This window comes from Myodes glareolus, chromosome 5 (assembly GCF_982192425.1).
Source record: "Myodes glareolus chromosome 5, mMyoGla1.1, whole genome shotgun sequence".
In the NCBI taxonomy this organism is placed as follows: Eukaryota; Metazoa; Chordata; class Mammalia; order Rodentia; family Cricetidae; genus Myodes; species Myodes glareolus.
The window spans coordinates 79,548,173-79,574,333 of record NC_142030.1 but is presented as its reverse complement, the minus strand read 5'-3'; the positions used below and the strand labels follow the sequence as shown (position 1 = coordinate 79,574,333).

The window sequence follows — 26,161 nt, the reverse complement described above, 5'->3', positions numbered from 1 at the left end:
TAGGAGAATATAAAATTGACCACTCACAAGACCCTTCTCGTATACACATCTATGTCTGGCTATTGTTGAGGCAAAGAAGAGATTTTGGAAAAAGTTGGTGTCTGGAACTCTCAGGCATATGTGTAAGTGTGCACACACCCATTAAGCTTTCTTTTTAATTTGAAAGTCACAGTAGTTCAGATAATCATCACGTTTCCAATTATAGTTCACAAGGAATAGTTGAATCCAGCAAATGAAAAATTATGTTTAGGTTCAGAATTTTTCTTTTTACAGAAGTGAGGTTTTTGAATAATGCAAATGCTATTTAAAATGTTGTATATGATGTTAAGCAGTCTTCAACTCTGTGACACGAAGATATGTATTTTTTTGTGAAAGTATAAAATTATTCACTTAGGGTTGAAAAGTATATTTATCTTCATGAACTCACTCTGTAATTTTCCAGTAGATTTCTAAGTACCTGATAAAATGACTACACTTGAAATGCATGACTTTGATATGAATTCTGATGAAGTAAGAACATTTCTAAAACCTAAGACGTTTTATATTGTTTGTATATTTTAAATATTGTAACCTTTCAGTATACTATTTCATTTACCTCCTTCACAGGAAAGGCAGCCATCTTTTATGATTTCCAACCTGTTGGCTATTTATCAGTTTCTTATAAATTTCTGACTTTAGAAAACGAGGAAATGAATCCTTGGCCATGAGACTATAAATTAATTTCTGAGCCTCATCAAAGCATTTTGGAGTTGGTTCAGCCATATTCCTTGAGATGAGGTCTCTGGTACTGAAGTCAATATTTATCTGTAGAAACAAGGGTGCATGTCATTACATGAGATTATTTAAAATGTGCATGGCTTATCAGGATACTAGGTACATGTATTGCTGATTTTTTTCCAAACACAAAGTTAATTTGAAGGAAAATAGCAGCATGTTCTTGCATTTATTTTTGACACAACAAACACACTCTTTGTTTTAAATTTTAATGTACCTTGAGATGGATGGCCATGGCAGGAAACAGCTAAAGCTGACTTTAAAAAAGGCAAAGCAAAAATGCAAGCAAGAAGCATTGCACTTTTAAGTATCTTTTCTTTTGTACCAGTTTATTTTTCTAACATTTCTAAAATTTGAATTCCAAATGTGTACTCTACCTAGGAATAACTATAATATCTTAGATTTTTTTTTACCACTCTTCATATACTTAGCAAACCTTCTGGGTTTCCATAGCATTGCTTTTCTAGTTTGTTTCTTTCTATTTGACAAAATGAAACAATTTATATCTGTTCTTCACTGCCATTATACCTCCTGCAGATCAAAATATTCAATTATATACATAAGCACACACACACAATCAAAAACAATCAACATACCAAGAAACCAAAACAAAGGTTGAAGGACCTAACAGAGTTCTATTACATTGGAATACACCTTTCACAGGAAAACCTGAAGTGCAAACCAGCTTCTCTATCCATACTGAAGGATATTTGAGCAGCAAGCATTTTATCTCAGGCATCTGAATTAAACTAAAAATATTCATGACGTATGCAATATATCTGAATCTTAATAGTATAAGCTCCCAAAAAGCAGGTGCTGTATCTCATTTATCATCATTTCTAGTACTTAGCTGAATACCCACCACATAATAAGAAATCAATAGATATTTATGGAGTAGAATGAGACCATCTCAGGAGAAAATGTGAGCGCTGATAAAGTGGTACAATTTGGAGATTTGGTAAAGGAAAACTCATCAGTTTCACTTATGCAACATTGAAGTGAGGCTAAGTGATAGGTAGAGCTGCAATTAAATCTAATTCAGCTTTCAACCTGCCTTGTAGATAAGAAAATGAAATCTGTACTTTAAACTTTCCAGGTATAAAAGAGAACAGACAATAGTAAGGGCTCTTTCCTTAAAGAGCTTTATTTATTAATGAATAAATATTATAAAATATTGCAATTAATATTATTATTTTAGAGAAAAACAATAAAAACAGGTAATAGGAAAAGACTCACCAAAGAATCATGATTAGACCTAATCCTTTGATCAGGATTTCAGATACTCACTGAAGCCAGATCCAACTATAATTTTGTTCCTTTGATCAGCATTTTGGTCCTCCCACAAAGATTCAGATAAAATGTTGAAACTTCATTAAACACCTCCAGTTGCCCCTTCTCCATTACGAGAGCACATGATCATTTTCAAATCTGTCTTCTAACATTGATGCCTAGTCTATTGGTAGTCTGACTTTGTAAGAAGTGGGAGATTCATTGACTGATTTCCCCAAATGATTTGGGGTGTCTTTTATGTTCCAAATACTGTATATATTTTGGGGAAATTCATCTGATGAAATAAAATTCATCATAGTTAAGATTGAAAAATAAAAAAAAATCAGATTTAAAAATTTGTAGAAAGATTCCTGACCAAAAAAATGCAAAGTTATGATGCAGGAAAGAATTTAAGTTATAGAATGCTACTTGCTTTGTTGACTGTGGTGTAATATACAAGAGAAGCAGTCTGAAATCTGAGTAGAGTGAGATTTGAAGAAGGCTGTGGTCAGGTCTAGTAGGTCTTATGCACTGTGATAAGGAATGAACAGTGACTACTATCAGGAACTTGTCTTGTTTTGCAAGTACCCATGCTAAACTGTTAATTATAAATATCTTGCATTACAGAGATATGTGAATATAAGTTTTAATTTGTTTCTTCACCCAGACATGCAGAAATATTTCAATAGCTTCATTAGTGATTTACAATCACTATGAGGAGCAACATAACCTATGATATTAGACATTCTCCAGAAGATGTCTGACTGACAAAAGCTTTAATTGGTGCCTGCAATATAGTCATATATACTCCAATATCTTCATTACCTTCTTTGTGATCATAGTCATGCCTGTTTTTTGCATTCATGACCTTTGTGGTGCATCCCTGAATTACACATTTCTTTTGTTCTATTCCACTCTGTAGGTAACAAACAGTTCTAGTACTGAGATATGCTTTCTGTTTTATGTACATTTAGCTTTCTGTTTTATGTACCAACTGAACTAGAAAATTTTCAGCTTATTCTTAGTGTTTTGCGGCTTCTGAACATGTTTTCCATACTATCCTGCTTAAGAAAATCACTCTTCTCATATAAGTTTTCCACAAGACTTTTTGTCTTTCAGACAAATTCAAGTTAAAAAAAAAGGGAAAGATATACCAAAATAAAATTGCAAAAAGAAAAAAATCTGAACAACGGTATCAATATTCTCTGCAGGCTACTTAAACATCCAAATCTCTTTACTTCTTATAAAAGTTGCAGTCCTGATTCAACTAAAATATCAAAGCTCGCTTTGGAGTTTGAATTTGGCTCTGTCCTTCTCTAAATCCAAGCATGTTGTTAAAAGAAAATTTCATAGTTTCTTTCTGTCTCATGTCAGAAGAGCTACCTGGTATGGGACAAAAGAAAACGAAAAATCAAGGGAATATTGTTGTCAAAACTTTGTTGTCTTCCAAAAATTCGATTTCTCCTCATATTTATTTTTGACTATTTGGTACCTTTCTTTGGATAAATGTCTATCTTAAAATTCAAACTTCTTGTTTTGATATGGATAATGTTTAAATTTTCAACAGTAAACAATAAATTTTTCTAAAGTACTCTTTGAAGTCTCCAGAAAGAAGATGGGTCACCACCACAACAATTTTGCCTAATTCATATGATACCATTGAGCTGTTAAATACCATTCAAAGATTGACTTTGGGCGACAAACTGCTCAAGATAATTCCAACTTGGCTAGCTGAGATGGCACACCTTTGCACCTTCTTACTACTCTTTGGTCAAAACTTCCAATAAAAACTTCAAAAAGAAGGAAAAAGAAAGAAAGAAAGAAAAAAACAAAGCCCTACCAACTACTGGGAGAGTGTCTACAATTGTTGCAGACCATACTCTTGGGACTTAACCATCGTTTTAGTTTTTACCATATCCCATAAAGATACTATCACCCCCATGAGGGCTAAAAGAAATTCCAGAAAACAATACCCCCTCTCCCAACAGATTTTATCTTCTCAGGATTATGGATAATTCTTATCTGTTAGGTGTTGGTATAGGGTTGGGGGTAGAATAACAAAGTTTAAAATCAGGAATCTCTTTTAAAAAAGAGAAAAATGGGAAATGGATGGGATGGGGCAACAGGTAGATTAGTGTATCTACTTGTGAACTATTTGTTATGGACAATTTGCATTGGTATAGATTTTTGTATATTGATACATAAACAAAATTATTTTTGTATTCCTGTATAGGAAAAGTTATATATTAATATACATTAAAATTATATTTATTCTATTGTGTATATTTTTCTTTCTGTTTACAATATGTTGCACACAAATATAGTTATTTTGCCATATTGTATCTATGTATGTTTCTATACTGCCTTTTACATTTCTACCTGTGATAAAGATATTTTTATATTTTTGAGGTCATTGTCCTCATCCTGCACATCTGCTTAAAGATTGTTTACATTCATATATTAAGCTTAGTAAGACTATACACTTTACTAAAGAATTGAAAGTTAATAGTCACCCATGTTTGTCATACTTTTATTTATGTTAGTCAGGTTCTCTAATGCAAAGAGACATACTCTGCATAGGTAGCTAATCTCTAGACATTTCAAAAACCTGTAGAATGTGGCATTTGAATAATTACTGATTCTGTTGTTATGAGACATGATTTCTTCTGGCAGAACCATTCTGCTCCAAAGAGAATGTAGAACAGCAAAAACACTCCACATGTAGCTTGTTTTCTTCTTGGCAAAACTGATTTTTTTGGGCAAAGAACCGCCCTTGCCTCGACAACTGACAATATGATGCTGTTCAAACTGGACAAGCAGGATACAAGCAAAAGTAACGCTGAACCTTGCCAAGACATGGCAGGACAGTCTTTCAAAGTTTTTTGCTTCTCAAAATGATCTCTCAGACACTCTAAGCCTTAGCCAAAGTTGGTTGCCACAACATTGTAAATGAGACTTTGAGAGACTATCCAGATAGCCAGCTATTTCTGTCATTTCTTGCACCTTTTGGAAGTCACTTGCTTGTACTTCCTGCTTACTTTGGTAATTTTATTTTCCTTCTCAGGAGTTTAATAGAGTTGAAAACTTGATAGTCATAGATACTTTCCTCTCATAACTAGGCTAAGACATTTAAGGTATTAGACTTAGACTTCTCAGGATAGGACAACTATTAAAATAATCTCTTATTTACTAATTACTTATAGATTTAAAATTAAGCATGTGTTTCTTGCTTGATGTTGTTCATGTTGGTTGTAGATCTACTTTTGTGTATCTTTTTACCTTTTCTTTCTCTTGGACAATACTGTTGGTTGTAGATCTATTTTTGTGTATCTTTTTACCTTTTCTTTCTCTTGGACAATACTCGATTTTTGTGCTCATTTTGTAGTTTTAGAACCCTCTTATTTAGACAAATGGGGAAGTTGTTGTGGGAATTCATTCAGTTAATAGCTTTTGGGATACCAACTCCTGGGACATGGTCTGAGGTACTACAGTGCATGGATAAGAGGAGAGAAGAAGCGTGTTTGCTCTGGGGGGAGGTTGGTACAGAAGCCATCTTTTTCACACCTCCCCTGGGCAGAACAGCAGGATACAGTGTTCAGTGAGTCTGCATTTTTTCCTTTGAATTTCATTTTCTTTGTATCCTCATAATAAAGACTATTTTGTAACCCTCCCAATACCTCTCACATTACAAATTTTCCTTGTGGGATTAAGAGCAGATTAAAAAATTATGGCCTAGCAAAAGGTTTTCTGTCCCAGAGAATCTGTTAGATGTTTATCCTTTCTGCATTCCTCACAAGGCTAAAGACCCAATCAATACAATGCTACAAGTAAAAAAAAATAGTTGTATATTTATTCAAAATCATTCTAAAATTTAAAAAGAATTCCTTTTAAATTCATTAATGCTAATTACTATTATTACCAAAATGTATTCATTTCTGATTTGCTTGCTTTCCTGCCAAGAAACTGACAACCTCAGCTATTGAGAACTCAGTGATGAGCATATCTTTGTTCTTGGGAGATAATCAGTAGTTTTTTGAAACTATGTCTTAGAAATTCAGCTTAATGTCAGTGACAAAAGCATCACACTCACATGTTTATATATATGTCATTATTTTTCTTCAACTTGTTCAAGCTTGACACACAGGAGTCATCGCTGATACCTTTCTTCTCTAATCATTGTGTGTGTGTGTGTGTGTGTGTGTGTGTGTGTGTGTGTGTGTGCGTGTGTGTGTGTCTGTGCTTGTTTATGTAACTGGGTAAATTATGCCTTTGATCCTGGAGCTTCACAGGAATTTTTGCATTTTCGTTCTTATGTCTGCAGTTTATGTTTTAATACATAGCCTTGTTCCTTCTCTTTGATATTTTGTATAAAATCTTTTCCTCTCAAACCTGTGTAATGTTTTACCATATCAATTTTTTACCAAAATACTGTTTCCTACAGAATGCCATTATTTTTCTGTGACATGTATGTGAAACAACCAGCTGTGTCTTCTGTGTCACAGTGTCACAGAGGAGATGTTTCTGTTATTTTCTTGTTATTGTGTCCAATTTTGGTTGTAGAAGGTTTAAGAAATTAGGTTTATGCTTAAACAGATTTGGCTATTCAAGCTTTAGTTATTAAGAGTTTAATTCAGTTATCTGAGAATGGAAAATTTTTACAACAAAGGCACTCAGCAGTTCAGAGGATGAAGTGAATCTGTTTATTTTTTCTATTTCTTCTATTTTTTTCTAAATTGTCCATTTTCTACATCTCTCAAAAATAACAACAGAATGAATACTCATTTCATGTGTTCTGTCCTCTTTTCTTCCTAGTTTTATTTTCCTTAGCAACTCTGTTTTTTTACAATGACAGAAATTTTGAAAAATGTATTCAATTCAAAAATAACTTGCAGGAATATATAAAGATGATTTAAAACATGAAAACCATTGCAAGGGAAATGTTACTACTGATGTGCTAATTGTTCATGTGAATTTTTTATGTTAACCCAATACAACTGTAAAATGATTGCATTTATGTTCCTCATTGTTCAGGAAAATGTATCATATATTTTAAAACTAGCCATTTTATATATCATTTCATGAATTTAACTCATTTAGGGTATTTATTAAACATTTGTATAGATCTGTGCTAGAATCTGAGGATGTGAAGAAAATCATGACAAAAAGTCAATTTGGAAGACAAATTTTGAGAAAACAATGCAAAAGGAAAAATGCACTTTCTAGAAGCAGTTCTATCTTAAGAAATTGAGAATTGAAAATGACCTCTGGAGTATCTATATGAGTAGGAAATATGAAATCTGGGACATACCTGTGGGAGGACTCACTGAAAGAAGCCTGTTGGGCTTCAAAGGGAGAAAGGTAAGAATAGGGTGAGTTCAGCAGATGGTAGACCCCACAACACTCTACCACTCTTTTATTTATAGTAGAGCAATGAGGAGAATTTAAGCACTGTGAACACATGTTAAAATAGTCACGGACTCTAAGTGGCCTCAATAGCAAGGTCTGAGTATGAGGATGATGATCTAGAAACTTCATTGGACAGGTGGGCAGTAGATGTGGATTATGGAGTAACAGCAAGGACATATCATGTATTTCCCAAACACATTTAGTGTTAGGGCAAAAGGAATGTATTACCCAATCATTATGACTGAAAGCGCATCTTAGGAATGGCTGGTTTGGGACATATTCTAAAGAATGGTAAGAATGCTGTTTAGATATGAATGTGAGAGAAAGAATGAAGAATGAAGAAGAATGAGATGTTTACAGTGATCTAGTCAAAACAGTCATAAACCAGAGTTTCCATTAACTGAGATTTAAAAGACATCCATTAGATGAACGGTTTGAATAAGAAATAGCACTCAGTTTTCAAATGTATATATTAAATTATTATATGTTTAGCTATATAAATATTGTTTATACCAAAATAATTATATGACAGTATAAGTGAGTATTTGTTTTGGCCTGAAACTCTTTCAGTTTCTTTGAGAAATACCATTTTACTTGCTTATATTTCAAAATTTTATCTTCTATAACTCTGAATACTATACTACCAATCTCAGAAAACAGTATACAAGATTGTGATTCTTATGAAAGAACAGTTGAGAACAATCATAGTCATTTTGAGGTTTTGATATTCTTCTAGTTTTTGAAAAGATCTTGGTGCAGTTGACATGGGCTAGTCTTTGCATTGAGATGACGGCCTTCAGGGTGACGTTTGTTATAGTTGTTTTAAACATTTTTATAATAAGATCCATAAAATTTTAATGGCCATGAGCATAGTTAGCTGAAAGTTATACAAGACAAATTATTTTTTGTTTTCTATACCAGCAGTTTTAAATTCTTTCAGGTTTCAACAAATTACTTTTTCAGGAAGAATGTATTTTAAAGTGTACCTGTTGGCTCTCTTTTTCGACTCTGAACTGTGCTTTATATATTTTTACATAATTTGAATGAAAAGTTTCCAGTTCTGCTCCCACATTCAAATGATGTGGCTGTTCCTCATTTAGGATGTAGAGTGTAGCAAGAGACTGTCATTAAGCAAAGCATGTATGCATGCATAAGTAAAACGCCTTACAAAGCCCGAGCAGGTACTGTCTTAGACCTCATTCATGGCAGCGCTTAAAAATTACTATTTAAATCAAAGCCATCTGTATTCATGTTTTTGGTTACTTAATTCTATTTAATCACCACCAACACTTCTTGTATTACTTTATCTTTGGCATCATTAAAGGCAAATGAGTACCCTGAAATACTTTCTCAAGGGCTGTGATGAAAGGAAACATAGCCGTCTGCAGGATCTGCATGCAGTCTGTGTGTGCTGAGGACTGTATCTGTTTGTTATCAGTGACTTTGGTGACAGAAATAGATGACACAAGTCGGGAGGCAATGCTAACGAATTAAATTGGGCAAGAGAAAGGAAGGGAATAGAATTAAAAAAAGCACCTTGATTAATTAGACAAGTAGTCAAAGCAAAGATGGAATTGAATAAGAACCAGATGCCTCTTCAACGTCTGTGAGAATAGGACCTGACACATAAAATCACGATGCACACAGGTTTCTAAATATAGGTTCTGGGACTCTTCTGCTGTTGTTAGTGCAGCTGGGAGAGAGTTGTATTTATAGCTTTATCACCAATATCAACTTGGTTGACCCAGGTTAAAAGACACAAGAATACAGGGAAACGTGAAGAACACATGGGATTTGTGTTTTCAATTTTAAGTGCATGCTCATGGTTCTCCCTGAGAAGGGGAAATAGAAGAGATCTCCTGGGTGGATTGGAAGAGGGGGAGGCTTGGGAACTCCAGAGATCAGGTTGGAGGGTGGGAGGAGGAGGAGAGTACTGAAAGCACTGACTGGAAAGGTGGGGTGGGGACTTTTCCGGGTCAGGTAATATGGGAGGCAAGGGAAACTCCTACGAATCTATAAGAATAACTACAGCTAAGACTCTTTGCAACGGTGGATACATGGCCTGAACTGGCCACCTCTGTGATCAGATTGGTGGCTACCGGTAATTGTCATTAGAGAGTCTTCATCCGGTAACTGATGGAAACAGATACAGGAACCCACAATCAAACAACCTCTGGGAATCCTGCTGAAGAGAAGAAGGAATGGCTGTATGAGCCAGAGGGGGTCAAGGACATTGCAAGAAAATTCACAGAAACAACGAACTTCACTCATAGGAACTCATAGAATCTGAACCAACAACCAGGGAGCCTCCATGAGACCCATCTAAGCCTTCTACTTATATGTGACAGTTGTGTAGCTTGGTCTGTTTGTGAAACTCCTAACAATGGGATCAGGGGCTGTCCTTGGTTCTTTGACTGACTGTTGGGAGTCTATTCTTCTTAGGAGATCACCTTCCCCAGTATAAACACAGGGGGAGGTGCTCAGTCTTAGGACAACTTGATATGCCATGCTTTGTTGATGCCCATGGGAGGCCTGCCTCTTTCTGAACAGAAACAGAGTAGTGAATTGAGGGTGAGGGTGAGGGTGAGGGTGGAGGAGAGATGGGGAAAGGTGATGGGAGGAGAGGACAGAGGGGAAGCTGCAGTCGGGATGTCAAGTAAATAAATACAATTTTAAAAAGATAATCTGAAATCAAACCTTTCAAAAAAATTACATTTAGAAGAAACAGCAATGTCACCCCTTGCCTTCTAATGCCATATTTGAATCTGAGCGTCATAGTCTAAGATGTCATACAAATTAGAGAAAGTATGAGAATAAATGAAATATTTCAAAAAAGAGAAAATAGAATTTTTGTGAATATTCCTTCTTTTGCTTTAGAATAAACATCAAGGTTCTCAGTCTAGGTCTTAAATACTGAAAACTGAGTAGCAGATCTAGAGAAGGAATTGGAAACTTAGAAGCATAGGCTAAAGATATTTTTCCTCACTGATCCTGGTTGCTAGGAGGCTCATTATCATCATCATTTTTTAAAATGCCTTTAAAGTTTGAGTGATTTTTCTCCTGCACTATGAATGCTAGTGACATTTCTCTAAGGCAGTGAATGAATGTACTTTTGGAACAAGACAGTCCACATAAAAGCACTTGGTAACTATTTCAGTTACTTTAGTCAATATTCTCTATTTCTGTTTCTGTCATCTGTCTGTCTGTCATCAAATATCACCTCTTACACTTTTCTTATTCTTTTAAGAGATCCTTTTTATTGAATAGAGATTAAATGATAGTGCAGAATTAAAGGTGACCTGGAAGGTAGGGTGGCATCTTTTACACTCTGCCACACAGCCTCAAGCAGCTTAGGTAAATTGCTTTCGGTTTGGATGGTCCTTCCTTTGACTCTTGTCTTTCTCATTCATCTGTCCTTTCTTCTTCACTTCTAGTTTTACCCATTTCTGCTTTTTCTCAAATTCTGACCAATGTTTACTACTTAATTTTTTTTATATACACTTCCTGATCTCCTAGACTCAGAGTTTCCCATTACATTGTTTCATTTTACTTTACACGTTGTCATCACTATGCTTGTGAATCCTACTGTAATCCTTTAAATCTTGAGTCTTCCCAGTAAGATGGGTAGCTCATCTACTGAGGAATCAATACTGTTTCTTCTCTTTGATGAAACAACATAGCGTGTAGTATACAATATACACACAACTGTTAGTAAATAAATAAAATGGAAGACAACTAAGATATGAACAAAATCAATATATTTGGAGATGACTATAGTTGGGAGGGAACTCTTAGTTATCAGTTACGGGGAAATAGAAATGATTCTCAAAGTGACTTCAACACATTGGAGAATGACTCTATAATGAAATATGAAAATGAATATAGGATGGAGGATATAAAGTATTATTACAATAACAGAGAGAAATACAGATGCATACCTAATCTCATAGGAAGCTTTCCAATTTCAAACCAACTTTTTTTTAAATAATACTTGAATGTTTGATGTCAGAATATGTCTGTCCTGACCAGATAAAATGCAATTTCATAGGTTTTACACTTACTTTTGTTCTTTAATCCAGTTTTCTAATTATATAAGTTTCATTTTTAATAAAACTGGGAAAAAATTAAAATTAAATACCTTATTCTGTTTACTTTTCCTTATACCCACAGGTAAATGTAGCTCATAATTTTCACTAGAGAGACCTTTTGTAATATATGAGACGCATGAGTGGTAAAAATGCAGAGAATAAGTAACTGTGGTAGCTCACTCCTACCTCATGCATCTACAATGCAATGCCTGCACCCAAGGCTCAGGGAACACTGGGACAAGGGAGCAAAGAGTAAGAGCCAAGTACAGGATTCCTGCTGTAATCCTGCTGTAAGACAGTGTCTGCTCTACACAACATGGCAGTTGTACCTAATGTCAACACTTGTTGACATTCCAACATGGATGGGGGAGTTTCACAAGGCCCCACATGCAGATGAAGAACTACAGGTAATCAAGGGCTGTTGAGAATTCATTGCTTTTCTTCAGGGATGAGCCTCATGAGATCATCCAAATCCAAGTGGTCAGCCTTTAATACACGTGCACAGGTAGAAGTAATGTTTAAAGAACAGCTTATGAATTTCAGAAGGAGTAGGAGTGTGAGAGGAGCTGAAGAGTGAAAAGAAGGAGGTAGAAGTGATATAAAGACAGTAGACATATTTGAAACTGCCTTCATAATTTAAAAAAGTAAAAGAAAATATAAAAATAAGAAAGAATCTATTCTCTTTTTTTGGTGATAAAATGTAAGTAAACTTGGATATATTTGTTTTACTTAATTCAATTAACGCAGTTGCTAACAATTGAACTTAGGGCCTTGTGCGTGCTCATTCTGTACCCTGAGAGCAGGCTTCTTCCCTCCTCGCCCCTGAATTTATATAATTCATAAACACTATGCTGTGGTTTTACTGCTCAGCTTTCTAATCCCACAGAATGTGAATGAACTATAGCAGACTTGACATTGCTCTTACTTTTAAAGATTTATTTGCTGTATTTTATGTATATAAGTGTTTTATCTGCATAGACGTATGTGAACCAAATAAAGTGTGTGGCGATCAGAAGAGGCAGAATTCCCTGCAACTGGAGTAACAGAGGGTGCTCTGACACTGACATTGTAGGTGCTGGGAGCAAAACTCAGGTCCTCTACAAGAGCAGCAAGGACTCTTATTGCTGAATCATCTCCCCAGTCTCCCAACATCTTTTTTATGTTCTTATAAATTACATTTATAAAAATAAAACTTGTAAATATTTCAAATATGTGAAAACTGTTGGTGAGAAGTAAAGATAGTATTTTATTTTATTCTAGTATAAATAGTTTTCTCAAAACTAATTTATATTTGACTTTAAAATCTCTAAATGTATGAAATCAATGGTCTAAAATAAAATTTGAATAATTGCAATACTGAGAATTACGTTTTCTTTGCTACTCTCAAGTACTTAAACTTAGAAAACACGTTGTCTAAAAGTATTCTAAAAGTCTAGTTCTTTATTAGAAATAGCTGAGACATATATGCAATTTTCTTTATGAAATGTGTTTTCCTTCGCCCATTACGGCCCTTCAATGAGTTTCTCCTTTAAGTGGAAGCTGATATTTTGTTAACATATTTGTTGCAATGTATGATCATATTTAATTTATTAAATCTTTAAAAGCCTGACTTCACATCTTCACAGACAGCTGCAAGTGATTGCTTTTAATATTTTAAGATTTAGTAGTCCTGCTTGGGACATGTTTATTAAAAAGTATGATTAAAATATTGTAAAAACTTTTCTACATAATATGAGCTGTAATCATACTATCTAATTTATATCCATTTTCATATGCTTCATGTACATATGTTATTTTCCTGTTTTAGATGTGCAGCAGGAATCCCAAAAGTGAAATAGCTCCACAATAAAACAGGGGCACAGGATTTGAGTACAAATTGGGATTTATCCGAACTATAGATTTTGTGCCATAACTTCTCATATTTAAGGGGAGAACCAGAGGTAAGGTGCCACTATAAAAGAGAGGGCATGAAGTACAGCTGGAATTATTACATCTCTCACAGGAACCTGAAAGTCCAGTTTTAAAGTAGTCTGCTTGTCAGGATGGTATTCTGACAGCCATGTGATCTCGGTTTCCAGAGGAGAGTCAGTCAATAAGCTTAGTATAATCCAGATGCAAGTAATTAAAATTTATAAAGTCTGTAGCAATTCTACAGCTGAAGAAATAAAGACACTAGTGTTTGAAAGAAAAAAAGACTAAGTAGACATCTAGACAACGTGACTCTGACACCATTCTTCAGTGTAGGACTTTCTACCAAGGAAATTGGCTATAATTTCATTCTTTTTTAGAGTCAGTTACATGGCTTCAGCTGAATCCCGAATAAAGGAGAATAGTCTCCTATGATCTCCTCTGAAATTAACTTTCTGCTTATGAAAATTACTGCATCTTCTAATCTACTTATAAAAATAGTAACTTAGTTTTGTCAAGTTTGCCTATCAGATAAATCTAGAATCTTATTATATTTTCATCTCCAACAATGAAGATAAAGATCTCAAACCTATTCTCCATTCCCTTCTTATAATAACAATATCAAAATCCTTGCAATAGATGAATATACCTTGATGTTTTCTATCACAGTGTTAACCCAGCATGTTTTCAGTATGAAATATTTTACCTTTGCTCGATATTTTCATAAAATACGACTGAACGACTGATTTTTCATGACCTATCTCTATAGTAGGTAATTCACTCTACAGATCTATCCTGTACCTTCCCATGTGGTCATAGTCTCTCCACAATGACAATAGTTAACTCTAAGTGTGTTTATTATCATATGGTCTCCTTTATATTTGAAGAGTTTTGTTAGTATCTTCTTCTTTCTTATTAAATTTATTATGAGTAAGAATTTCAAAAAATTCAGTTCAATAAATAAACCTACTAGCATATGTATTACCTTTTGTACGTAATTGAAAGGCAATAAGTACTTGTACTTAGCAACTTGTTGGCAAATCATTCAAATGCCTTGAGACATTTGCACTGGAAACAGTGAATGATAAATAATAGGAAAGAGAGTGGCCATATATGTATAGACACACACACACACATACACACAGACTTAGATTTCAATAAATTTTGTCATGTTTAAATACATATTTTGGAGGCATTTGGAAACAATCTAACCATTACTTGGATGGAAACTATCATTTTATTTAAATTAATTATATGTGTAAAATGTTAAAAGCTATAAAACTTTTATATCCTAAAACAGTAATTGCATTATTTAGTGAAATTATTATTGATGATGTTTATTTTGGAAGGAAAGATTAGGAAAATAAATGTAGCTTTTTGTCAAAATTGTTAGTTATAACTGAGTTCAGCCGTACTGTTTTATACTTTCAATTTTTATTTTGTTTTATATGCATAAATGTTTTTCTCATACACATGATTATGTACCACATGTGTACCTAGAAACGCTTGTTTGCTAGAAGAGGGCATCCTATTTCCTGGAACAGAAGTTATATTTGTGATCTAACTTGTAAGAGTTGGGATTTGAACCCGGGTCCTCTGCAAGAGCACTGAGTGCTCTTAGCCACTGAACCATCTCTTCAGTCCCTTAGCTACAGCTTTAAGACTATCTTTTCATTAGCTATTTTTAATGAAGTGTTTACTAATGCTGTCTTAAAGTCGTCACTGCTAATTAGATTTGTAAGGGAGGAAAAACACTGACTTTCAAATGAGGTTTGCAGTAAAATATATATTTTTAAGGTTGCTTCAAAACCTCTTAGGAAATGACACATTAATCAACTTGACAAATCACATATACTACATTTCCAATTTTCCAGGATTATTTATTGATTTTTAGGTGGTGGCTTAGAAATGAATGTTGAAATATCTCCACAGGAGTTAAAGCCCTTCTCTACCCCCTGTGAATTCCAAACCACACTTCAGTGGTTCTTGTGTCTGTTAGCATTATACCAAACTAGTAACAGCTGTAGTAATTAATGTCCATCTAAAAGTGGAACTTGCTATAACTTTGAGCCCTCTATTTTATCCACGTAGTTGCATTCCATGTAACTTATTCTCTGCCTGTAATGACCACCACTTTTTTTCTCAGCACAAATCCTAATGATAGACCAGAAATTACAGTAACTGTTAGTGATACAGATATCAGTATCTTACCTCTGTTGGGAAGATCACTGATTCTATGAGCTAATTTGTGCTATTGATAATTTTTGCAGCTTCTTGTTTGCTCACAACTTATGCATTGATTTTTTTTGCTTCATGTTACATATTTTATGGCAACTTTATTGATTTTAACATGGAAATTGTTTAAACATTTGTTACGGTTAATACCAGACTATGTAGTGCCAAGTCTTTGTATTGATGCACTGGAAGTTAAGCCAAACACAAATGAAACTTTCTATACTAGAAATACCATCAAAGGGCTCAGTGAAACGTTCTGGTATCAGTAGTAGGATCTGACTTTGGGTTTTCAGAGTCCAATTAAAAGCTGGGCATGTCTATAACCCTAAAGCTGGAGGGGTGGAGACACATGAATCCTCAGGCTTAGTTAGTCAGCCTCTAGCTAAAACAGTGAGCTCCAGTTTCAGTGAGAGATCCTGCCTCAAAAATTAAGGTGAAGAGTCACTTGGTAAGCTCTTTTCTGAAGAGGACTCTCTCTTTTTCACCTTCCTTGGTTGCCTATGTTTCTTTACACAACATTGAGGCCTCTTGGACTCTTCACTATCAATTTGGAATGTAGAATAAAAGAAGCTACGAATTTGAGGGAGAGCAGGGAGGGGTACGTGGGAGGATTTGAAGGAAAGAAAGGCCCTCTTCTGCTGCCCTATAGGCTGCACCTTAATCTCCTGCTGTTTCTGTCAGTAACTGTGACTCTGCAGTTACAGGCGCCCTTCTCAGATAGCGCGGAAAAGACTTTTCTGTCCCATCTGCCTCTTGCCACTGCCATCAAATGTAGTTTTTAACTAAGTATTTATCGTTCTATTTATCAAAGAATCGAGAGTCAGAGGCTGGGGTCAAAACCTGCTAGCTTAGAGAGGTTGTACAGCAACCTGCTGACCTTCCCACTTCACCAGCATCTCAAAATAGAATGTCCTTCTGCTCTGCCAAACCAAAAAAGACTGCCATGTTCAACGCGCCCATGCCCCACCTCCCACACCCCAACCGTCCTACTTCCTGCGAGTCTTTCTGTTGATTTTCCGGACTTGCTCTCTGATTACTTTCTGTCAACTAGTTGCCGGCTCTGCCTCCTGACTCAAGGTTGATTTTATTAAACTAATGCAAAAGCACACTCAAGGTTCACAGTGTGATCATAAATCCCACAACAAAAAGGGAAGGGGAAAAGTAATTATGCTGTAACCTCTAAAACAAAAAATAAATTAAAAATTAAGGTGAATGATTAGAGAGTAGCATATCTGGAAGCCAACGCCAGGCCTTTACACAAACAGCTGAGTGACTCTACACATACAACTGTGTGCATGCAAGTGAGCACAAACACATGTGAACACAATACAAACGAAAACCACCCGGGTTCAAGAGATAGTGTCAGAATAATTCTTGACTTCTCCTCAAGACCCTTTGTATTTTCTTTATCTTTAAGTTGCACAGGTGGGACCTTGCCTCTTCATAAATACCTCTGGCTCATTTTCACAGGAAGGCAAACCATGCCCCATTTTGAACACAGGTTATTACTACATTCTATAGGGTGGACTTCTAAGACATCAAAAATGAAAACTGCTTAAATCCACTAGTTAGATGCTTTTCTTCCACATATATTAATTTCAAAAATATGCTAGTGTTTAATATATTTTTATATTGGGGCCTACTGACATTTTCTCTCTGGAAACGGAATGGTCAGCTTCCTCTTTAGAGAGAGCTCTGTTTCTAACTGTGAACAGCCTGCCTGGGCTGCAACTTCGCTCTTCTCAAATACTTTACTTACCTCTTTTGGTGCATCAGCTACAATGAATTCAGAATAAATCATCTTGGCTTTGGAAGCAATCTTTTCTCTACTTTCTGTTTTCTTGAAGTCTTCACAAGCAAGCCAGAACTCAACATTTTCTTCACTAAATTCCGATTTTAGAAATGTTCTGAAAGCATCCAATCCAGCTACAAAATATTTAAGAGAGCTTTGTATTATCTGCAAGATACTAAAATTCCCCATATAAGTTTCATTGTATCAAATGAGCATTTATTGATTGTTAAGTGGCAAATATTTAATCATCAAGTAATATTTACATATTATCTATTCCAAACAAGAAAACTTTGTTTTAAGAAGTAATCATCGGTCTGAAATATTTTCTTTTATACTTTAAAAATTAACTTAGTTAACATGAAAATCTATATTCTATCTTTCTAGGTCTGACTTATGTTTCAAAGAATCTCTTTATGAATACTGGACAGGAAACCCCACAGACTACTGAATTGCTTAGGTCAAGTTAATTATATTATAATAACCATGGTAGGAATATACTTCTTTTCTATAAGTTTTGGAGACATAATTTGAAGCCAAGGGAGAAAACAAAACAGTTTGTTCAGGTGCAGAGTAGAATAGACAATGTTGACCCTAAATAGTTTGTGCTGACTATATTGGACAAATATAACCTTTAAGCCAAGAAAGTAACTGGCAAGATATTTGGGGGCGAAGGTTTATGATCATCTTAATTCTTGATAGGCAATTTTAATTCTGAAAGTCAAATAAAGGGGATTTGCTCAATGTTGCTTTAAGCAATATGCTTAATGTGGACTGTCTCATATTCACCCTCACAGTCAGTTTTTCTCGTGAGCATGCATCTCTCTGGAAGTTTGGCTGCAGGTGCTGCATAGGGGTCCACTAATTTGTAGGCTCATTTCCTTTGACTTGACTAGGACATATATTTATAGAAAAAAAATCAATAACCCCAGTTACATCTTTAAATATGTCTTATCCCCCTATTATTATACATCCATTGAAATACATGCCATAATTCATTGCTTTGATAGATATTTAAGTTCCTAAGTTGCTAGTTAGACTTCTGCTTTGCTGTAGTCCCCATCAAAATGTGCCTTGTAGAATTTTTTTGTGTGTGTGTGAAATATTCACAGTTGATGGAAAAGGTGGTTCTTGCTAAATGTTTTGAGCTAAATACGGTTGAGAGTATGCTTCCAGCTATGTGCTGTGTTAGAAAGATTATGTTCAGATCTTCTATTTTGACTAGACTGTTCTGGTTTCTTAAGGTCTTGGTATTCAGTTTTGCAGTTTGCATTTGTGCAGACATGCTTGTGAAGCTTTATGCTTGACAAGGAACTTAAGGGCTTTAGTCACTCAAGAATTTGCCTTCCCAAACACTGGTGGTTTTCTCCTCCATCTGCCATAAGGGTCCCTCTGCAGACACTCAGAGTGCTTGTTTCCTTACAGCAGGCTGAGAGTTACCCCTTATGTCTCATCATCCGGAAGAAGTAAGCTTATGGAAATATAGGGGATTGAAAGGTTGACTGGAAAATAAAAGAAATTATGAAAGGAATGGGGCTGTCAAGGTTTTATAGGTTGCTGTAGGTGTGAAGCAAAAGTGAAATTTAACAATAAAATAAGGCAGTTTCCTAGAACCAAATCTCAAGTCTCCATTTTACTGAATTAAAGGGGCATGATGTTTTTCTTATATGAAGCAATGTAAAAATGGAAACTCACTGTAAAACTTACAAGATACTAATTAAAATTTCTAGAATAAATGTCAGAGAGTATGGTTGTCACTAAGGAATGAAAATTAAATTAATTGTGTACTAAGCTTCTCTGGCATAAATTTAGAGTTAAAATTTGTAGTAAAAAGTAAAATTTTTCTAAAAAACAAAACTGATGTTTTTTTGAAATCCAAACATAAAAGATAATGTATTCTTTAATAAAGAATTAATACTTTGATCTTTGTTTGATCATATTTTATGTGTGTCATTAGGGCATATGAAGTTTTTCTCCTCAAGGGATATGTGAATGCATCCTAGAGAGTTGTATGTTAGAAATCAAGAAATAATCTTGTTTCCTGCTGCTCTTCAGTTTGTACGAAGGCCTACTCTGAACCATGCATTCCTTCCACACCTTAGTTTGCATCCAAGGTGCAAAATGAACTATTTATTTTTGGGTCAGTAAGCTCTGTCTTGTATTCAGTATTTCACTGACTTGCTATTCTGTTCTAGACACATTTTAATATGAGAACATTCCAGATGAGTCTGGACTAACACACGGCCTGCAATAAAATCTATTCATGAGGACAGTGTGCATGATGAAATAACTTTATTGACTTAGAAGTCACAGAGAATGTAAAACGCAGTAGGTAGACAGTAGAAATAGAAAACTACCAGGAAAGTTAAATCTGCATAGAGGCAAAGTTGACAAAACATGTTTAAGTAGTTTGCTAGTCTATTAGGTGTTTAAGGGTTACAGATAAAGTATACCACTATCTTGTTTGGTAAAAGTCATGTCAAATTGCTCATTAGATGAATCGATGGCTTTGGTCTTTCATGTGAGTAGTAAATAAATGTCCAGAAAGTGTGCTTATGAGAGTAATTGTCTCCATCTAGGACTGTTCTCAACTCTGTTATGTACCACAGTTGTCTACAGTGTATTTCCTCTGCTGTCCCCACATGACAACCAGCAGAGAGACTCTACGAGACACTTAGGCAACTTGGCTAGTTCCTTTGGTTAAACACTGAAGAAGACAGGAATCTGCCCATTCTAATCTACAAAAAAACTGTTTTATATTCACAGCATATTCCCCCTTTTTCTCTTTTCTTTTTTTATTATTAAAATAATGTTATTTCACATACCGACCCAGTTCCCTCGCCTTCCATTCCTCCCACTCTCCCCACCTTCTCTCCACCCAATCCACCATGCACTCCTAAGAGAGGCAGAGAAGATGAGGCTTCCCACAACATCTTGTTAATGGATGTCTTTAGTTGTCCTTGACCTCTAGGTGGATTGTTTAGCAAACTGCTTTTGGGTTTAGTCAATAAACATAATATATTTAGAGTACCTTAATTTATTTAGTTCAATCTGACTTTAAGTATGAATAAACAGCAGTGCAGAATGTGCTGGTTTTATTATTTGAAGCCTTTTCAATACTTTATTAGTTTCAAACAGAAATATCATCTGTTGACTAAAATGGATACGATAAATATGCTCTATATTTGTCTTTATGGTCCCACCTTTTCCTCTCTGTATTGCCTAGATGTTCTTGAGCATATTGTTGATAAAACAAACAGAAATTGTGAAAAACATTGCTACTATTTTGTGTACAAAATTCCATGTCAATTTTGAAATATATTATTTGCTTGGTCACAATTGCCATACTGAACCCTGCTCTTAGATATAAACACATTTTCATTAATTAAAAACTGAAAAGTGTTTTTAGTCACTAAAAATGAAGAACATTTAGTTGAAATTCACTAATGATTTTCTACTTTAGCTCATGGGCTTGAAAAGAAGGGATTAATTTACATTTCCTGTGGTAGATATTTCTCATCTTTCTTTCAGTTTGTACCAATGATAAACAGTGATCAAATACATCAAATGATAGGATAAGAAAAATGCAAGCTTTTTTCTAGATTAGCATTTGTAATTAAAATTTCCTTGTACTCATAACTGAACTTTTGACAAACTTAATTTAGGTTTAAAATAAATCTGTTTAGATTTTGGGCAATTAAATTTTTAGGCTACAAATGCTGGTCAATATTATACTTCATGAAATCTTTGTCATTTTCAAGGTTTAATGGATTATATTTAATTATCATCTTTAAAATGTACTATTGCTTGAATCTTACCTTGGTTAGCTAAGAGTGAGTCCATGTTTTCAGACCATGCCAGTGTTTCCGTAGTTGGAGACCTGTAGAAACAACATCTACCCTTGACAATAGCATTGTGATCTTTTTCTCTGATAATTTATAGAAATATTAAATTAAAGATAATTTATGATTTATATCATTAAAAGGAGCAGTCATGAGACAGAAAAATGTCAACAGAAATAGTATCATATTTTTCCAGTGTGTAAAGTCATAGCAACATAATGTGGAACATAATTTGATATCAGGAAATTATTTATTAGTCTAGTCAACAGTGTTAATATTTATAAATAATGAAGTGAATGGCACCAGAGATATATTGGTTCATTGAAGCAAATATACATTTTTCTGATCATTCTTAGTTATGTGCCCCCTCTGTCCTGAAAAAGTCTCCTTAGTATAATCAAAATAAATGAATGAAAAATTTTATGTTTTCATATCATACAAATGTACCTGTTTAATAGTTCTGAATATTTAGAAAGTGAAGAAAGGCTTTAAAGGTTTCTATTGTGATGATATGGAAGATGTTTGATTTTAGTATTATGCTGTATTTACCCCATTCTGAGCCATATTATATCATCCTTAGGCTGGTAGACTAGTTACGAACTGATTTATATAAATGTAGGAATCTGTCAAGAGAGCACGATTTATTTATTTTCAAAGCAGTAAAATATTTATAGACTGAAGTTTTCTGAAGAAGGTATGCTTTTGGGTGGATATTACATAAAATAATAAATCAACTTTAGGACATAATCTTTGTGAGATACAAATATATCATGTATATGGCTCAGATAAATATCCTGATGACACCAGCCCCTATTCACAGGAAGGCACTCCTGGCCAAAGAGTTTGATTATACAGTTGTGATGTACAAAAGGGAAAGGGATGAGCTAATTCAAAACTTAAATTAAAACAATTCACAATAAAATAGAGACTGTCTCACATCTAGCTATTCTTATAAAAAATAAAATGTTGTATTTACTGCCTATCAGGATGATAATCCTAACCATGGATTTGTGAATTATTCTTCTCTTGTCCTTTGTAATTAGCTACAGTTTTATGTGACTTTTCAAGGACAAACTGTTTCCCCACTGTTTTCATATTAGCTGTATTTTCATATAATAATAAGAGGATTGAGAAAGAGAGGCTACTAGTTATTTATTATACTCTCTTCTGTTACTGATATTTTCTACCTTAAATTTCCTTTCTAAGTTATGTGCCCCAATCCTCAACGTTTCCTTTAACTTGCTAACAAGGTCACAGTTTGTCTAGGAGACTTTTGCTATTGTGGTCTCTAAATTGAAAGGACATTTAAAAAGATTTGCATTGTTGAATTTTCTTTTTTCGTAAATTAAGTATTAGTCCTAATCCTAGATTTAATTTCACACTGAAGTGCGTTTGAGCATTTACAACCTGTTTTTCACTAAGATTATGTTGTATCACATGACTCTCATACTAAGTTTTGTTGGAATTCTAAAATTATCATAAAGGTCATTTAAAATGCAGTTGTACAAAAACTGTCATTTGTGATGGTTGATGCAATATTTAAATGATCCAAAATCCAGTAGCTGTGACGTATATGTTAATACTTAGGGCAGAGAGAAGCTGGGCCTTAAAAGGCATTTTTCTGAATGAGAAGTGGCCATCAGGTAAAACACAGAGAAATGTGAATCCCTTCCGTTACAGAAGTCTACTTCTCTGTTCATATGTAAATTCTTTAATATCAGGTAAAAGTTGTTATTTCTAGCACTCTAAGGAGTGTGGCTAGGCCTAGAAATTAATGATCAAATCTAGATAATGACTGGCATACGACCCCTGATAAAAAAGTAGATGTGGCTTTCAGGATGCTGGGAGAACACACTGAAAGCACTGGTTAAAAAGTGTAGACAAGTTGTTGAGGCTGGACAAACTACAGTGCCATGGGCATAGGAGGCACAGCCAGAGTGTGACAGCATGCCTGGAGAACCACACACTGTCAGGACCTCACTGTCACCCCTGAGGGAACTGAGAGCAAAGGGGACACAGACTTTCGGTTAAGTCAGAATTTGGTTAAGCTAAAGGCAAAAGTAATGTTCCTTGAAGACCCTTCTGGAAGCAAATGAGTCTGAATATGGAGATGTTCTGATTAAGCAACAGCCTTTCCTATTATTTCCATTATTGTTCAAAAATAGGAAAAACAGAAAGGAAAAAGAATCTGGAATTAGTGTGGAACAAGGACAATAGGAGGAATGATGTTTGGAATTACAGAGATGCACTTGAGTACTCTGTATTCTGTAGCTGCACACAGTTAATGTTTGACACCCTACAGTTAGAGTTGCTAGAGTGTTCTACTATAAATTCAGATCAAGAAACGTTGATTTTTTTTTCTCATAAGGGGTAAGTTGTTTTTCTGTTCTCAGAAGTGGTACCGCATGCCTTGCGAAGTTGCTGGGGATGCACACTTTACTAACCTGTTCTCTCCTAGAAGATGCAGGTTTGAATATTTATTTTTCTGAAAGGGCTGAAAGTGGCAGAGGGCTGTATTTTCAGAAATTATTTACGGTGTATCAATTTTAAGAAATAATCTTTCCTACCATTAAAAAATTTAAATTTGGTTTTCTTATGAATTTGTATTCTTTGGGAGGACAAGTTTTGGTCTGGACAAACAAACTGAATGCTGGTTTGTGTAAGAACACTAAAATGTGAAAGTGTGCTTTGAATGTTTATACGTTACTCTGCTTTGCTCCAAACATGTCACATACCTTCCATCAGTTAACCTTGACAATAACAGTGTGCTGAATTCTCCTGCTACCAATGACTAAAAGGTGTTATAAATGCTACTGACCTGAGCAGTAACAAACAAATAGTAGTGGGCAGAATTAATATTTAGACATAGGTTTGTTGAGGACCCAACTCTTCTAAAACTTCTTCCCCACATGCTTAAGTCAACACTTTTGTGCTCATTTTGGAACACATGAGGTAAGAAAATGGTTTTCCTGCAGTAGAATGTCACTCACTTCTCCAAGATCTTAAAAAATATTCAAATTGTCGTAATTGATTGTTCAGTAGAAAGTCTATGGAATGCATTCTTAAAACTTGCAAATTATAAAATAAATGTAGAAAATTTCTTAAGTTATATGTGCATGAGAAATACAATTGTATGTTTTAGAATATGCAGCTATAGAAATATTGGTAAAATTCATTAAATAAAAAATAGAGAATAAGAAAAGGGCAACTAATTTAAAGCTTTACAGGCTTCATTGATTTCATTTTTGCTTGTATGTTATCTGAAATAAATGGACAATGTGCTAGTCTCTCATTACTATTTTTCTGCTTTTCAGTTTGTGTGTGTTTTGATTATAACAATAATGAAGGTTGTATGTTACTCTTTTCTGTGTATGTGTACATATTTCTGTGTTTGTGTGTGTGTTTGTGTGTCTGTGAGAGAGAGAGAGAGAGAGAGGGAGTGAGAAAGAGAGAGAGAGAGAGAGAGAGAAGTTTATAGAATTTGGTGCACAATCAGAGTAAATTTCCATGTGTATATGATTTGCCAGAAAATTCACTGTGTATCTGGAGCCAAAATTGCACTTAGCATTTCATGGGGTTTTGGCTGATTTCCTGTCTGTTTTCTTCATTAAGCAAGTGCCATCAAGGCCGGCAGTACCCATATTACATGTCCAGAGAAGAGCCAGACCAGATGGGAACTGCGTGAAAGCTACCAGTTATCTTGCTAATTGTGCCAGCTAGAACCAGTTGTATTGCATTATAAAATGTGGTATCCAACAACTTAGCTGTTCACACTCAATTAGCAGTGTGCTGGAGAATGGAAAAATTCAGGCAAGGAGTTCATGTGCCTGAGGAAGTGACAGCTGCTTCCTTACCAAGCACTTAATATCCATGCGAAAGTTTCCTAATAAGTACTGAGATAATGAATAATTTTTACAAAGACCATGTATGTTGTATTTCTACCTCACTGTTTCGCAAAACCTGAAAAAGGAGAGATCAATGCTCTAACTACTTGAATGTTCTTTATCTAGGAAAAAGAATTTAGAGTCAAAATAAGTCAGACATTGTTGGCATATTTTAGAAAGAAAGAATAAAAGAATAAATAAAGAAAGGCAAAAAACATTAGGATGAAAGGCAACAAGTAACATTTTTATCATAAATGAAAGTAGCAAGTCATACAGACTACTGAAGACTCAGGTGTTGCATTTATACATCTTCTGGGATAAAAAGAGCTTTAAACAGCAACTCACTTCACTGGCATTTTGCGTCCCACTGTCTGCCTGTCACAGATGATGCAGTTTCTCTTTCTGACTGATCTTCAAGCTGAAGGTAACATGACAGCAGGAACGTTACAATTAGTATGCAAATACCTGTCCCCGGGTTACAAGTTGGCATTTTTAAAGTCATCCTAGTCTCAGCTTTTTATCATTTTGTTACGTTTTCTCTCGTCAAAACATTTTAACTTCCAAGGAATAAATAATTCTTTGAATAAATGTGACATTTCTCTGAATCAGGCATAAAAGATAACTATTCCATTAGAATAATAATTCTGCTGGTTTACATGCTAAATTTCATATGCATTCTTTGCTATGACAACTGCTATTCTCCAAATGTTTAATATATAATATTATAACATGCACTTAATAATCACCTTTATTCCTTTATTATGCTTAATGATCGTTCATTTTCCTTTAATCGTTGATTTTGTGAGGCAGGCTCTACCTTTTAGCATATGTAAATAACCACTTAAAGAACATACAAAATATTTCAGCAGATGCATTACAGTTACCTGCAATTTGTTCAGCTGTTCATGGTTTAGTGACATGATTTTTTTCTAATATTTTAATCTATGAATCTTACATAATGTATGC

The 26,161-nt window shown here is 34.6% G+C and overlaps 1 protein-coding gene across 2 annotated transcripts; it reads right to left on the bottom strand.

The window, feature by feature from the left end:
• Window positions 1-600: 600 nt before the first annotated feature.
• Window positions 601-25,551, bottom strand: Rgs21 (regulator of G protein signaling 21). Of its 2 annotated transcripts, none has more exons than XM_048431124.3 (4): window positions 25,541-25,551; window positions 21,288-21,364; window positions 17,440-17,606; window positions 601-804 (listed from the first exon to the last, which is right to left on the bottom strand). In XM_048431124.3, exons 1-4 carry the CDS (start codon window positions 25,549-25,551, stop codon window positions 601-603), a joined length of 459 nt encoding a protein of 152 aa, XP_048287081.2. The 2 variants fall into 2 exon arrangements, with proteins under 2 accessions (XP_048287081.2, XP_085543577.2); XM_085687451.2 differs by having other exon boundaries at window positions 21,288-21,349.
• Between the last annotated feature and the right edge of the window lie 610 nt (window positions 25,552-26,161).

Bases quoted from the DNA above. Each gene is read 5' to 3' on its own strand.
- Rgs21 (XM_048431124.3), bottom strand. The intron at 17,607-21,287 runs GTAAGATTCAAG...AATATTTTGTAG, and splicing joins CTCACTCTTAGCTAACCAAG to CTGGATTGGATGCTTTCAGA. The intron at 805-17,439 runs GTAAGTAAAGTA...TTGTTTCTACAG, and splicing joins TAGCTGATGCACCAAAAGAG to ATAAATATTGACTTCAGTAC.